The sequence below is a fragment of the Zychaea mexicana genome (genome assembly GCF_025766255.1).
Source record: "Zychaea mexicana strain RSA 1403 chromosome Unknown BDB00scaffold_100, whole genome shotgun sequence".
NCBI lineage: Eukaryota > Fungi > Mucoromycota > Mucoromycetes > Mucorales > Lichtheimiaceae > Zychaea > Zychaea mexicana.
The window spans coordinates 17,936-31,698 of NW_026516763.1; the positions used below are offsets into that span (position 1 = coordinate 17,936).

At 43.6% G+C, this 13,763-nt stretch overlaps 5 protein-coding genes across 5 annotated transcripts; 3 read left to right on the top strand and 2 right to left on the bottom strand.

Annotated features, from left to right (window-relative positions):
* The first annotated feature begins 790 nt into the window (after nt 1–790).
* BDB00DRAFT_846299 (uncharacterized protein) lies at nt 791–1,627 on the top strand. The gene is made up of 2 exons (XM_053125146.1): nt 791–926; nt 1,065–1,627. The coding sequence occupies exons 1-2, from the start codon at nt 920–922 to the stop codon at nt 1,307–1,309; spliced, it is 252 nt and encodes an 83-aa protein (XP_052975090.1). The 5' UTR covers nt 791–919; the 3' UTR covers nt 1,310–1,627.
* Nucleotides 1,495–4,795, top strand: BDB00DRAFT_24860 (uncharacterized protein). The gene is made up of 2 exons (XM_053116646.1): nt 1,495–2,026; nt 2,110–4,795. Exons 1-2 carry the CDS (start codon nt 1,680–1,682, stop codon nt 4,661–4,663), a joined length of 2,901 nt encoding a protein of 966 aa, XP_052975091.1. The 5' UTR covers nt 1,495–1,679; the 3' UTR covers nt 4,664–4,795.
* Nucleotides 4,796–9,514: 4,719 nt separating this feature from the next.
* Nucleotides 9,515–10,489, bottom strand: BDB00DRAFT_846304 (uncharacterized protein; the record flags this gene model as incomplete). Its single annotated transcript, XM_053125147.1, has 4 exons — nt 10,348–10,489; nt 10,076–10,081; nt 9,607–9,807; nt 9,515–9,536 (listed from the first exon to the last, which is right to left on the bottom strand). Coding segments are annotated over exons 1-3 (154 nt in total), but the record flags the coding sequence as incomplete, so codon positions are not given.
* A 1,538-nt stretch (nt 10,490–12,027) lies between these two features.
* BDB00DRAFT_876999 (uncharacterized protein) lies at nt 12,028–12,595 on the bottom strand (the record flags this gene model as incomplete). The annotated part of the gene is made up of 3 exons (XM_053127545.1): nt 12,028–12,201; nt 12,287–12,392; nt 12,555–12,595. 3 exons carry the CDS (start codon nt 12,593–12,595, stop codon nt 12,028–12,030), a joined length of 321 nt encoding a protein of 106 aa, XP_052975093.1.
* A 280-nt stretch (nt 12,596–12,875) lies between these two features.
* BDB00DRAFT_771789 (uncharacterized protein) lies at nt 12,876–13,355 on the top strand (the record flags this gene model as incomplete). Its single annotated transcript, XM_053119991.1, has 1 exon — nt 12,876–13,355. The coding sequence occupies one exon, from the start codon at nt 12,876–12,878 to the stop codon at nt 13,353–13,355; it is 480 nt and encodes a 159-aa protein (XP_052975094.1).
* Between the last annotated feature and the right edge of the window lie 408 nt (nt 13,356–13,763).

The window sequence follows — 13,763 nt, forward strand, 5'->3', positions numbered from 1 at the left end:
AAATATGCATTTCAATATTTGCATAGCAAGATAGAGCTTCATCAAAAGTCGATACAACACGTCGTGGTGGCGATGCACACAGCAGGTGACCATTCGATAGCTCGGACGCGGAAGACGACAGACGGGTATTTGGCATTATATAATGCATAGGATTTGACTGGTCAATTTCTCGGTAGCGACATCCCGATCGTACGACGTTGGACACACCAGGTCATGAGATCCCCCAACAACAACACTTGCTTGGATCGGAGCGTACGCGTCTAAGGCTTCATGCATGTGTAATACGGTCGCTACCCTTCTCGGACACAGAAGAGAATATAGTTGGGCGTAATGCATACATTATGTGTTTCAGCGGGACATACATGCCCTCTCTCTCGGCCCTTCCCTTCGATGTCCATCACAGGTCCTTTATTCTTTTCGACGTGTTTACTATTTACAAGCAAGTAGAAAGATCCGTACATCATGTTATGATTGTAGACGCTGTACCTTTGCTGTAAATCAATCGTCAATCACTCTTGAACCGAAACCGAGAATGCAGGGTCCACATATCGCCTTTTTTGCACGGGTTATATACTCAATCAATTGATACCGTACTACAGATCGTTTAAAAGAAAAGGAAAGAGGAGAAGAGAAGAGAGAAGAAGCTATCATAATCCTTCATGCAAGCAATCTAGGCCTTAAACATGTACATACTCTCACTCACCCTTGCGTTTTTTGTGTTACATACGACGTAATCGTTTCTGCCAAGTAGCAACCGCATCACCACCACCGCTACCAAGAACAGCCCCAAGTTCGCTCAGCGGCATTATATAAGACCTTCTCTTTTTATCGCGATCGTTTTCCTCTTTCCTCCTTCTTCTTTACTTTCTCACACTCACCAAAACTCAACACCTCAGCTTTTCATATAAACAATCAAAACATGTCTGGTAATTTCCTCGCCACTTTGAAATCCTTCTTTAGCATTTTTACTGACAAAAAACCAACCTCGTCGTCGTCGTCTCCTGCTGCTGCTACTCCTGCTGCCGGCAATGACTCGTCGTCGGCGTTGAAACCAAAATCAACAGAATCCAGCTACATTGTTACTTTTAAGAAAGATACGCCTGAGTCGGTGATTGACGAGGAAGTCGAAAAGGCCAAGCGTTCTGGCGCCAATGTTACAAACGTTTACAAAGCCGCTCTCAAGGGTTACTCCGTCACCGTCCCCGACGACAGCGTAGGCACATTCTCAACCAACCTCAATCAAGAGCATGTTGAGCAAATTGAGGCTGACGGCGAGGTCTCCACCCAAGGCAAAGCTCTTCTTGCCTAATAAGCAAGCTTGCTTTTGATAGTTCCTTTTCTATACCTTTCTCTTATCAGAAACCCATTCTACTTGTGTATCTCTTTCTCTTTCGGAAATATATATACTCTCAAACGTGTGCTTAGTATGTGTCATGGAAAGCACACACATTTGTATATGACATATTGAATGTGTCACCGTCAAGTAGACGACGGGGCAATAGGCGCATATGTTGATGGGCGGTGGGTGGGTGTGTGTATAGCGAAGGCAGCCAGCCCCAGTGCACTAATGCTGGGCGGAGTCCTTTCCTTTCAGTCACACGGTTGACAGCGAATCATGCCAGCGGGGAACTTTTTTTCTCTCTTTCATTTACTCTGTGGCCCCCTTGTTTATTTTTGACATGCTCTCTCGTTCGACACGACGCAGTGCGATAGCACTGATCCGTTGTGCTAAACCTAATAACAGCACTGGAAGCAATGTATTGATTCGAGCCAAACATACCCGAGCAAATGTAAACCTCAACCGACGCAACATTACAAACAGCATTCCAAAACCGAGACAAGTGGCACCTGGAAGCAACAAGCTTGTCAATGAAAAAGCTCTTGACATTGAAGATAGCGTTATCCCAACAGAGGAGGCCAACGACATAGTGAGCGATCTCGAAACTGTTGCTGAAGCCAAGGATGTCAACAAACGAATCTCAGGACGGTCGCCGATACTTTTAGGTGATTTTGTCGAAGCTTTCCAGTATGTTCTTTTTTTTATCTAACATCATGGTCTATTTAGGAAAAAAATTGATGCTAAATTAACGTCTCTTTTTTTTTACATAGAAACGGACAGTATAGCGGCGTAGTTGTTGGGCAGCGAAGCGCCAGTGGCGGACGCCAAGTTTTGACGATTTTACTAAAGAACGGGAAAACCAGAGAATTTAGCAGCACAACGATTGCTCACGTCGTTCCGAGATTCATCCAAAACGATGTGCGATTGCGAAATTTTTCGTTCGATCCATCAGCCGGAACGATGCCTAACGATACGTACCCAGTGGCAGATTTCAGTCGACGAATTTCGGAATATCAACGCACGATTCAGTTACGCAAAGGATTAGGATTGAAGCGTCTGAGCGATTTACACAACGTCTTCAGGTCAATGTTGGTCGCGAACTCAATTGTAGAGGACAGGGATGTATCGTATTATGACACGTTCTCGTTAGAAACCTTGGCTCAATGGGCTTTCAATACACGAACACCGTCGACGGAGCAACTCCATGCCACGTTTTTGCACTTGATTAACGACAATGTGAATTTTATTCCTACGATCAATGTACGCACGTCGGGTCTTTGGATGTTTCGACCAAAAAAAGAAACAAAACTTATCCAAGAGATTACTGAATCCGTACGATCCAACGACGAGGCGTATACAGGATTTATCAGACGAGCCAAGCAGCTTGTCGAGTTTTATCAAGCACATGCGGATCCGCTCTTGGGCACTTTTTCACATGCTTCATTGGACGTGGCGAAAGCGTCGTACAATTTGACGGAGACAGATGCCAAGTTTATCAACTTTATTGCGGATTGGGTAAAGTCGCCAGCTACGGGTATCCACACGCCTCATGAAATATTTGCACCCACGATATTAAAGGGACTAGGCTGCTACTCGGACCATTTATTCGTGGATCGGGGATTGGCTATGCAATTCTTAAAGCAGATCGGCATGTTCAAACCTTGGGATAATTCCATGTTGATTCAGAACGCTGGCAATTTGGTGGACGACTATGTATGGTCGGACAAGGCCACCAAAATGGATGAAACAATGGAGCGACATGCCAATATCTTTTTGCAAGGTCAATTGGATCAGTCGGGCTTCCATGCGCGGGATCCATGTGATGCGATTCGACATGACTTTGGAGATATGCCTGTTTACACTATAGACGACCAGGCAGCCAAAGAAATTGACGACGGTATTTCTATCGAGCGGATACCTGGTAGTAATGGCGACGACGTATGGTTACATGTCCACATTGCCGATCCATCCGCTTATATCCCTCCCACACACGAGCTGGCCAAGGTGATGGAGCAGCGGGGACAAACTCTGTATCTACCCGAGCAGCATTTTCCAATCCTACCAAGCTCGTTGGCATCCGAGAAATTCAGTTTGGGATCATCAGCGCACACCAACAGCAACGGATCGCAATATGCACTCACATTTAGTGCTAGGCTCAATAAGGCGGGCGACATGCAGGCATGGAAGCTTCGGCCAAGTTTGGTCAAGAATGTCAAGAAACTGTACTATAGCGATGTCGACGAATTCATTTTACCACATGCAGCTGATACAGTTCCTTCAGAGCCGCTTGTAGATTTCAACAAGAAATTCGCGCATCCGACATCAATACCACCTTTGCACCAAGCATCATCATCATCATCATCATCAGTAACCAAAGAATGCGAACAGGATTTATTGGATATTTTCAAATTGACTTCCCAGCATAGCCGGTTTCGATTCGATCAAGGAGCACTCAATTTTGTACGACCCAATCCCTATGTCGAGCTCGAACCTCAACCACTTGCCTTGCCGAATATCCACTTTGCGTCTCCATCACTCAGCTATGCTTCAACATTACCCGTGGTTCGCGTTGGTTTGGATAACTCGAGCATCTCTCCTGCCAAAAGAATGGTTGCTGAAGCCATGATTATGGGTGGTCGTATTGCCAGCCACTATGCACAAGAACATGGTGTCATTATTCCACACCGAACGCAAACATGGCCCGACAATGCATCCAATACAGATATTGAACTACGGCAACACATGCTCAACGAACGTGATTCCAGTACGGGTGTGATTGGATTACGAAATGTACTTCAATATCTCGGCATTCTACCACCAGCATCAATCAGTACAACATCCGGGTTACCACATATTTTAATGGGTATTCCCAACGGTTATGTCAAGGCAACATCCCCCTTGCGTCGATATTTGGATATTGTCACTCATTGGCAACTCAAAGCCCATCTATTGAAAGAGCCCGCGCCATTCACCCAAGACAGGTTGGAAACGGTATTAATACCACGCATGGAAGCAAGGGAAAAACAGCTATCGTTCTTGCAGCAAGATTGTCTGCAATATTGGGTGATCGAATTGATGCAACGGCTGATGGCGGATAGTCACGGTAAAGAATTGGAGTGGACGTGTTTGGTCAACACACCAAATCGTGCTTCTAAATCCGAGCTGGGTGGTGCCACAGAAACTGCACGAGCAACGATTATGGAATTGGGACTTCGAGCGCGTATTCAGAATTTGAAGACGAGTTTGCACACGGGCGATGTTGTCAAGACACGTGTTGCTAAGTTGGACTCGTTCCGAGGCTTTGTAGATTTAGAACTTGTATAGAATACTCATTCTTTTAATATTTACTGTTGCTTACCCTTTGTTATGTAACTAGAACAATTAAAAGCACTTATCATAATTTAACAGCTATATTCTTGTTTGAGAAGAAAGTTTATAGTCAATGTATATATCAACATTTCCCTTAGTAACTGTGCAATCTTTTAAGAGTATGAAGCATACCGTGATGATCATCCGTGCGAGTTCTAACACGAATCTCGTACCACGATACATCTGTGGTAAAAGCTATTTTAAGTTTCTTCCACGATGGTTTAAGTTGGTATTGATTGTTGGGTGCTCATTTAAAACTAATTCAAGTTGCCACACCACATCATATTAACATGTGAATGTACCAGATTTGCCGCTGATGGGATATGGCTGTTATTTCATTGGGTTATTGTTGCTGCATACACTTTTTACAAAGTTAATATTAAAGGAGTATTTTTACGACACCGTGAAGCATTTTGTCAAGAAGATCTTAAAAGTGGTGATAGTTGGTAAGTAAAGTGGAAAACGTGTTAGTGTATTATCGTCATACCTTCAAACAGTAGCCAGATATATGAGACACAGTAATGTAATTATTTTAGTAGTACTTCTTTACTAACTACCTCACAATGGAGTTGTAGAAGAAGAATCATCCCTTTCTTCAAAGTACACGCTACCAGACTATATCATAGTATACTTGTGATCAATGTTAGAAAAAGCCTGGAAAAGTGCAGATGAACAATTTTAATTTTAAATAAAGTCATACTTTGATAAACATAGAGCAAAGTAAAACATTAAAAGTAGGCCTCACTGATACAACATTTGAGTCTACTTATTGTGAAGGCCGAGGACGATAATATATTACAAGTCAAAATAACTACTGCTGTATACATATAATTGCCACGCTTAAAATATCAGTGAACATAATAACAATCGAAAAGGGGCGATTCTACAATATGTATGTATGTGAATTTCTTAGCTACTTGTTTCTCATCCAGCTCTCTTTCCCTCATTTCGCTTCTTTATTTGTGCTTATGGGCAACAATAACAATCAACGAGCACTCGGTGACCTGCTCCCTTGGCCAACTTTTGTTCGTTTGGATCAAGTGTAACTATTGTCCTTGACATAGTTCAGCTGTATGCGTGAAATATATCCCAAGTCTTTAGTCTATCACCCTATACGTACATATATCTTATTGACGCTGCTGAGCCTGCGGCTGCGAAGTAGATGGTGAGGTCGTGTGCGTGCGCTGCATACAGCAACACCATGACGTTGCCCACTTGACCTCCCTTTCCTCTTCATCCTCCTAGAATGAGGATAACGATGAATCAATAAAAAGGTTTTGTAGTCGACGATTCCGAGTGCAGCAGCATCAGTATCAGTAACACCACCAGCAGTACTACTAGCAACAGTACTACCAGCAGTAGCAGCGTTGCCATTGCTCCTGTCATTGATATCTGCAGCAAGTGAGAGCAGAACTAGCTCGTAGTTGCTTTTTCCATTGTCTCTTATTCATTTTAATGTACATCAATAGTCCTACCTTTTTATTGGTAGTATAATATTGACAAGCCTCCCGTTGGATACGATTATTAGGTTTACCAACTTCACCTTGGCGTATCGTGAATGCTCAATGCATACTGTAGTTTAAATTGGTAAATAGAATATACACGCTTCACTAAAAGGACGCGAGCTCCAGCATAATGCTTTAATTAGCCTTCGTACTTTACCGCATTTCAGTTTCCTGAATTCAATTTAGGGTGTTCTGCTTCCATCATGCGCAGTGTCGCCTGCAACATGCTCCAAGTGAAACCAATGTGTCAGTAAAGCTCCTTATACCCTATCTCATATTACCGTATTAGTATGAGTGTGATCGATGGGGGCTGTGTATTTACCAAGAGAGTTTTTGATTCCTTCTCGCTTGCCCTGTTGAGGGAAGATGCTTTATTGTGAACTCAAGTACCACTTTCAGTTGCACACATGATACTTTGGCTAATAGCGGTTGCAGAGGTAGTTGATCCCTTTTGCTGATTTTTCTGGGCCGAACATGCGCATTCTGCGGATGATGAACGCACGCTTCCTGAATTGGTGCCCAATTCTCGGTTATTCTCTTCCCCGTCCGGGGTCCATTCATTAATCAATGTTTAATCAAAGACTTATATGTTCTTTATCAACAGACTTGACATATTTACTGCTATAGCAATTGATTGTATTACACCTCGGTTTGCAGCGCATAGCAATAGCTGCTCACGTTGTTTGCCAGGGAAAAAGAAGTTTTTGGAACAGCTACGAAGGAAAAAAGCGATATTTTACAACTGGCATCATTCCCGGCCGGCGTGTGAATAATTCGTGTTATACTAATGACAGGCAGTAGTAGTATATTCATGTATCACATAGATCATTCCGATAGAAATCTTGATGATTTCTTCTCCTTATGGCATATCCGATTCGTGAATGACGTTGAGTAAGAGGTACTATCCGTTTGCGGGAACAAACCTTTGTAGTTTATAGGAGATATAGAAGAGAGACTATTATATTACACGCGTCGTGCGTTAGGTAGAGTTGGTTTAGACGGTCACTCGTCAAGCTCGCTTTGCGTGAAGGAGTTTTCTGTTAGTGTTGTAAATCTAGGATACCACGATGTAGTAATGTTGCTGATACCTGCACCACCTGAGCTATACATACGCTTTATGCCATCGGTTGGTCCGGCAAAGTCAGCTATATGCACTCAAGGATAATAATCACGTTACTTATGCTTGGATTTGACTACGATCTTCATGCTCGTTTTTGGATAATATCGCGAGGAAAAGCTAGAGTGGAGTATCAAGCTAATGAATAATTCCATCGACAACTTATATTGACATTGCACAGCTAACAACTTCCCTTGTTCTTATGATCCTCGTTGTACGAGTACTCGCTGGGCTGTCATTCGATCCCACAAACTCATGCTTGCTATGCCAGCAAGGTTTTTTTTTGTCAATGCTAGCTGGTTTTCGGTTATTGATACTTTTAAAGACGAGGGACAGTATAGAAAATCCGTTTACAAAGAAGTTTGCTTTAAAGATCAGCTTCGTCCTTGTGTTTTTCCTTTTACTTGATTTTTTCCTTTTACTTGATAAGTATTGCTAATACAATAACAAACAGCACATGTTTGATAGACGGGGGACAACAACAACAAGGCCTTTATTTAAATTGGTCAAATTCCTAAAGAGGCTCGTCCAAAAACGAGAGTGTCGATGTCTTAGCTTTCCGGGAAGGTGCATCGGCATCTGCTCCCGAACCCTCTACCACAAAGCTGGGTTCTGTCTTGGTCGCTTTAGGTATTGAGATGCCAGCGGTCTCACCAATCAACTTACCTACTTAGAAGTCGCCCCGTGCCTACAAAACAAGCATCAGCACCCACCCTTGCGCTTACCTACCCTCACTCACACTCACACACACTGAAAAAAAAGGAAGGGACTTACCACATGTGATCGAGAAAAAGCGAGGAAGCAGCACGCTGCGGAAAATGGGTGCCTTTTCATGCACACGTTCAAGACCCCGCTTCTTTTGAAAAAAAAAAAAATACCCCCACTCCCATCCACAGGTCCGTGCTAACAACGCGGGGAACAATGACAGATCTTCTGTATCGTAGCGACAGTATGTAACACTATTACAACGCGCTTTACCACACTTTGGTACGCGTTTTTCACCTATTTTTTTTTTGTTTCTATCTTCGCGTAGTTCGTTCGCAAAAATAATCGAAAGGAAAAAAATTATTCGGAGGGTACCATCCGAAACCTGTTTTTTGTTTTGTTTTGTTTTTTTTTCACATGTATCATACATCACCCGTACACACGCCGAGGAAGTAAACACCACGTCTGATTGGCTTTGTGTCGCTACTGCTAAGGGAGGTGGATGAGAAAATGAGCAAACCCAACAGCACTATCAACCTGAAAAAGCAGCCTGTATCGATAATAGTAGTTCTAGGATGACGCGCATACTATGCTGAAAACAGCCATGCTGCTCTATAGTCTGCCCTTGACAGTTTAGTTTAAGCTGTCCACATCCATCATTGCGGGCTTGGAGGATCGGCAACCGATAATTGCGTGAGAATCGATGTCTACTTGGGAGACGGAGTGCTGGGAGTCTCTCATGCGAAAATCGTAGGCTGGACCTCATGGTGCCTTGTGCGAGCAAAACATCCCCTTTTCTTTTCTGCCGAGCATCAGCATCGTTGAAGAAAAGGAGAGGGTGTTTTGATATCATTTAAACGTCAAGTCGTTACAATATTTTGAAACACACCTCTTTCAAAAAATGGCATTTCTGATATATTATAGTGCACGCCACGCTGAACGCGAGACCCGTTTACGCGACAAGGCTAGCAGCAGCATGAAACAGCAAGTTCAGGAAATGGTATTAGGGAGTCCTTGAACAGCCTGGACCGCAAGTTGCCAGTCTATCATAATCATGTGGGCGTGTGTGCGCTGCGCACTGCTTTCCATGAATTGTAGGGGTTGATGATACCAAAAGATATAAATACGCCCACATTTTTCAGGCCATTTCGTTTTTTCTCTTCACTCTTTCTTTCCTTCATTTTTCTTTTTCCTTCACTCCCTTGGTTCCTCCTGGTCTTTCTCTTGGCTCTTCCCTTGGCTCTTCCCTTGGTCCTGGTGTTGCCTCCGTTGCGCCTGTCCAACCCTTATTTCCGGTAATCCTGGCTGCCTCAACTGGTCCCTGCTTTGGTTTGTCCAGTCTCGCGTTCAACGGTGTTGGTCACAACCGGTCTCCTAGTGAGACCAGAGGACGGAGGAATCCTTTTCGGTTTCTCGCCATAGAAATATGGTAGTGTCCTTTTGGTTGGATGCCTTGTCTGCTGGTCTGGTCTACTATGGTGGGGATCGCGTTCGACTCTCGGCAATCGACTCTCGGCAATCGACTCTCGGCAATCGACTCTCGGCAATCGACTCTCGGCAATCGACTCTCGGCAATCGACTCTCGGCAATCGACTCTCAACATCGACTCTCAAGGCTAGACTCATCGCTTTTTCTCTTCTCTTTTCGATCACGTATGGTAAGTCCCTTCCTTTTTTTCTGTGTGTGTGAATGTGAGTGAGTGTGAGTGAGGGTAGGTAAGTGTAGGGGTGGGTGCTGATGCTTGTTTTGACACGGAGCGACTTACTGTATAAGTTAGGTTTTTCCCACCATAGTAGACCAGACCGGGAGCAAGGCATCCAACCAAAAGGACACTACCATATTTCTATGGCGAGAAACCGAAAGGATTCCTCCGTCCTCTGGTCTCACTAGGAGACCGGTTGTGACCAACACCGTTGAACGCGAGACTGGACAAACCAAAGCAGGGACCAGTTGGAGGCAGCCAGGATTACCGGAAATAAGGGTTGGACAGGCGCAACGGAGGCAACACCAGGACCAAGGGAAGAGCCAAGGGTGACACTGGGGATCGCGTTCGACTCTCGGCAATCGACTCTCGGCAATCGACTCTCGGCAATCGACTCTCGGCAATCGACTCTCAACATCGACTCTCAACATCGACTCTCAAGGCTAGACTCATCGCTTTTTCTCTTCTCTTCTCGATCACGTATGGTAAGTCCCTTCCTTTTTTTCTGTGTGTGTGAATGTGAGTGAGGGTAGGTAAGTGTAGGGGTGGGTGCTGATGCTTGTTTTGACACGGAGTGACTTACTGTATAAGATAGGTGATTGCAGGTAAGTGGATTGGTGAGACCGCTGGGCATCTCAATACCAATCGGACCCTCCGAGACCCCAAAGCGTTCAAGACAAGACCCTAGCTTTGTGGTGAGAGGGTTCGGGAGCAGATGTCGATGCACCTTCCAGTGGTTGCTCCTGTCAGTACCTGCTCTAGAAGCAGAGAAGCTAAGACATCGACACCCTATTAGTAATTAGTAGTTAAATGTACCAAATAAAAATTGTTTCTTTTAACTTTTCACCCGTTAAACTTGTATGTACATGTTTGATATTGATGTAAGACTTCTTCATGCGAAGCGAGGAGGGAGCTCAAGGGCTCGTTCAAGAAGATGATATATGTTCAGATTTGCTGCGAGATCATCAATTTTGTTCCAGATTGCACAATGGAGACAGTTGCAACGAACAATATAGTTGCCACTGTGATCGTCTGCAAAGCAGTCAATGTCGATGGAGAACAAACTTGTCTGAGATTCAATCCTACAGTTTATTTTTGCCGGTATATGGAATGAAATTTGCAGCGCGTGTAGCGATCCTCTACAATTATCCTTTACTCAACTCCACAAATGGTTTTTCTCATTCTCAAATTCCAATTCTCCATATTCCCACAGTGGGCGAGCTGGGTTAGAGGCGAATAAGAAAAAAAAATATGAGTTTGCTAACTGTGAGTAATGTTAGCTGGAAGTGCGCATACTGTAGGGATTCACATTGCGTTTAAGCGTTGCGGCAAAGACAATTCCTCAAGTTATCAACTTAAGGTTCATATGCATTTTAATAGTTGGCATTCTTGCAATCATCAGTTATGAAAGTAATATGCCAATAGACCGACCTCTTTACCATTGCACAGTAGTGCCGCTGCTACGTTGATGGAAGAATGAGTCATTCTTTTATATCTTGTACGTTGACACAGTAACTCCAATGCTATGATACGCAATATTAGTGAAATATGCTCAATACAACCAGGTATTGCTTCCCCAGGAGCAGCTGCACATTTTGTCTTCAATACTGGCACAGCTTCTCAGCAAATCCGCATCGATGCACCTGGGCTACAAGTGTAATCTTACAAAAAGAGTAACAAATGCAAAGTGCGCCATGATTCGTACCTTCTGAACAGCATCCTTAAAACCAAGAATGAGGGCAACCATCATTGTTCCCTACCATTTCTTCTTTCAGCTGTTATGCTATATTTGTTGTGTCGTACGGCAAATGAGAGCGTTTCATAAAGTAGTTATATCTCTTATCATAGGGCTAGGCTCAGGTCATGTAAGATATCAGCGCCTTACTATTATATGTTCTTCCGGAGCATGATACTTTTTTTTGTAAAGCTAAATATGTTGTCAATTGATACCAAACCCGCTTACAGTGAGAGTTAAAATGTTACAAAACATGGGGACAAGTACTTGTTTGGGTGCGAATATCTTCTGCAAATTATAAGAGTATTGTATCTCAATTTCGGTATGGGAGGAGAACTGTTCATAACTTGCCTATTCGTTATAATGTGGAAAGCGAAGACAAAAACTTTAAAAACAGAAGGAAAGAATTCCCGCCTGCGGCCACTTTACAGAACGCTTAATGTGATATTGCCTCGATGAAGTGATGATAAGAAGGATCAATATTACACATGAGACAACTTTTACTGATCCATCAAGTATGGAAAATGTGCATACGCTGAAATGGCAGCAAAAAAGCTAATTTTTATCAAAAGCACTTGTCAAAACATGCGAATGAGCAACGTAGCTAAAGTTTTGAAAGTAATCTCTCATATGTGCTTCGAGGGATGCTCCATGGTTATCCACAGGTGATTCTTTGATCGCCTCGCTTGTGAACTTGTCAGAGAAGTTCTCAGCAAGCTCAGGTTTGGTCTATTAGAACAATTATTGGGAATTAGCATGTGAGATCGACCGACAAGGAATGCGCATATATAGGTCTGAATAAAGTGAAACTTACAACAACAGGTATAATGGGAGGTGTCATTTTGCGTGCCTTGAGGTCTTCCCAGTTGATTTTGCGGAACCAGCGGTGTGATTTCACGCGCTTGGTGCCATCATTGCCACTTCCAAGACGACCATTTGGATTTTTACGGAGGAGCTAAAACGAGCATGTCAGAATAAGTAAATTGTTCCTGGTGCGTTTGTGTGTGTGGGAACAAGAAGGACGGCGCCGCCACTTGCCTAAAATTTATCAGATGGGAGATGAATCGGAGCTTGCCGCTTACTTGAACTTCCGTGATGGTGATGGATGCGTCAAAAAAAACATAGAAGGCTAAAACGGTTTACCCGAGAGGTAGAGAAAACAAATTTGTTGTAACAGCCTTCCCAATACACGAAACCTGTGCCCTTCTCTCTCTCTCTTGATTCACACAATTTCTTTACAACAAAACTATTAGTACTACGACAAAAACACACAAACAATGTTTGCCAACGCGATTCGAAGAGCAGCAACGCAATCCGTTATACTACGTCGCGCATACACAAGCAGTAGTAAAGCCAACAGCAACAAAGCTACTGAACGATTGACCGAAGCCATTAAACCGAAAATGAACCAAGCCAAGGAAAAGGCCAAAGAAAAGGCAGCACCCAAAGTTGGCAAGCTCAAAGAACTGGCACAAAAGTATGGTGCCTCGGGCGTGATTGTGTACCTTGGTATTGGCATGGTCGATCTCGGTGTGTCGTTTGCAGGCATTCAGTTCCTGGGTCAAGAAAAGGTCAAGCAGCTGGAAGACACGGTGATTAATACGGTCAATGGGTGGCGTGGAAAGCCTCCAAGACCTGAACGCACTGAGGAGACAGAGAAAGAAGAACAACAAAAGGCATCACTTGCTTCGGTGTTTGTGTTGGCATATGGCATCCACAAGACATTGTTTTTGCCTTTCCGAGTCACCGTAACGGCAGCAATTACCCCGGCATTTGTCCGCAAGATCCATGCTCTTGGATGGAACAAGTACGCGCCTCGATTGTTTGGTGTCGCAAAAAAAGAAATTGGCAATGCAGCAGCTACTAAGGCAATCAAGCCATGACAATGATTTGATGCTTTCGAGACTTTTAGATAAACTGTTAGACGACACTCCCCCACCCACCCAGCACATCCATTCACTACCGCATATTTACATTTATTTAATTATAAACCGACCCACCCATTTCCAACATCTGTACACTTATTCATTGTAACAAAACCTTTCATACCACTGCTGCAAAGTTGGCTACTACAAGAAGAAAACATATGCCGAAATACTAGTTTTATTTCTGGTCAGAGAGAAGGGTTTGATATAATTTACAGATGGGGTGGGGTTCTTCTGTTGCGCGTAGACATCCAGTGGATGTCACATTAAGAAGGCATTGGGTTAAAAAGGTGGGGTGGGGAAGGGATAACTATGGTACCTTTTCTTTTTCGGTTGGTTCATGGGGTTATATGTACATGTTGTTGT

Bases quoted from the DNA above. Each gene is read 5' to 3' on its own strand.
- BDB00DRAFT_24860 (XM_053116646.1), top strand. From the start codon at position 1,680: ATGCTCTCTCGTTCGACACGACGCAGTGCGATAGCACTGATCCGTTGT. The intron at 2,027-2,109 runs GTATGTTCTTTT...TTTTTTACATAG, and splicing joins GATTTTGTCGAAGCTTTCCA to AAACGGACAGTATAGCGGCG.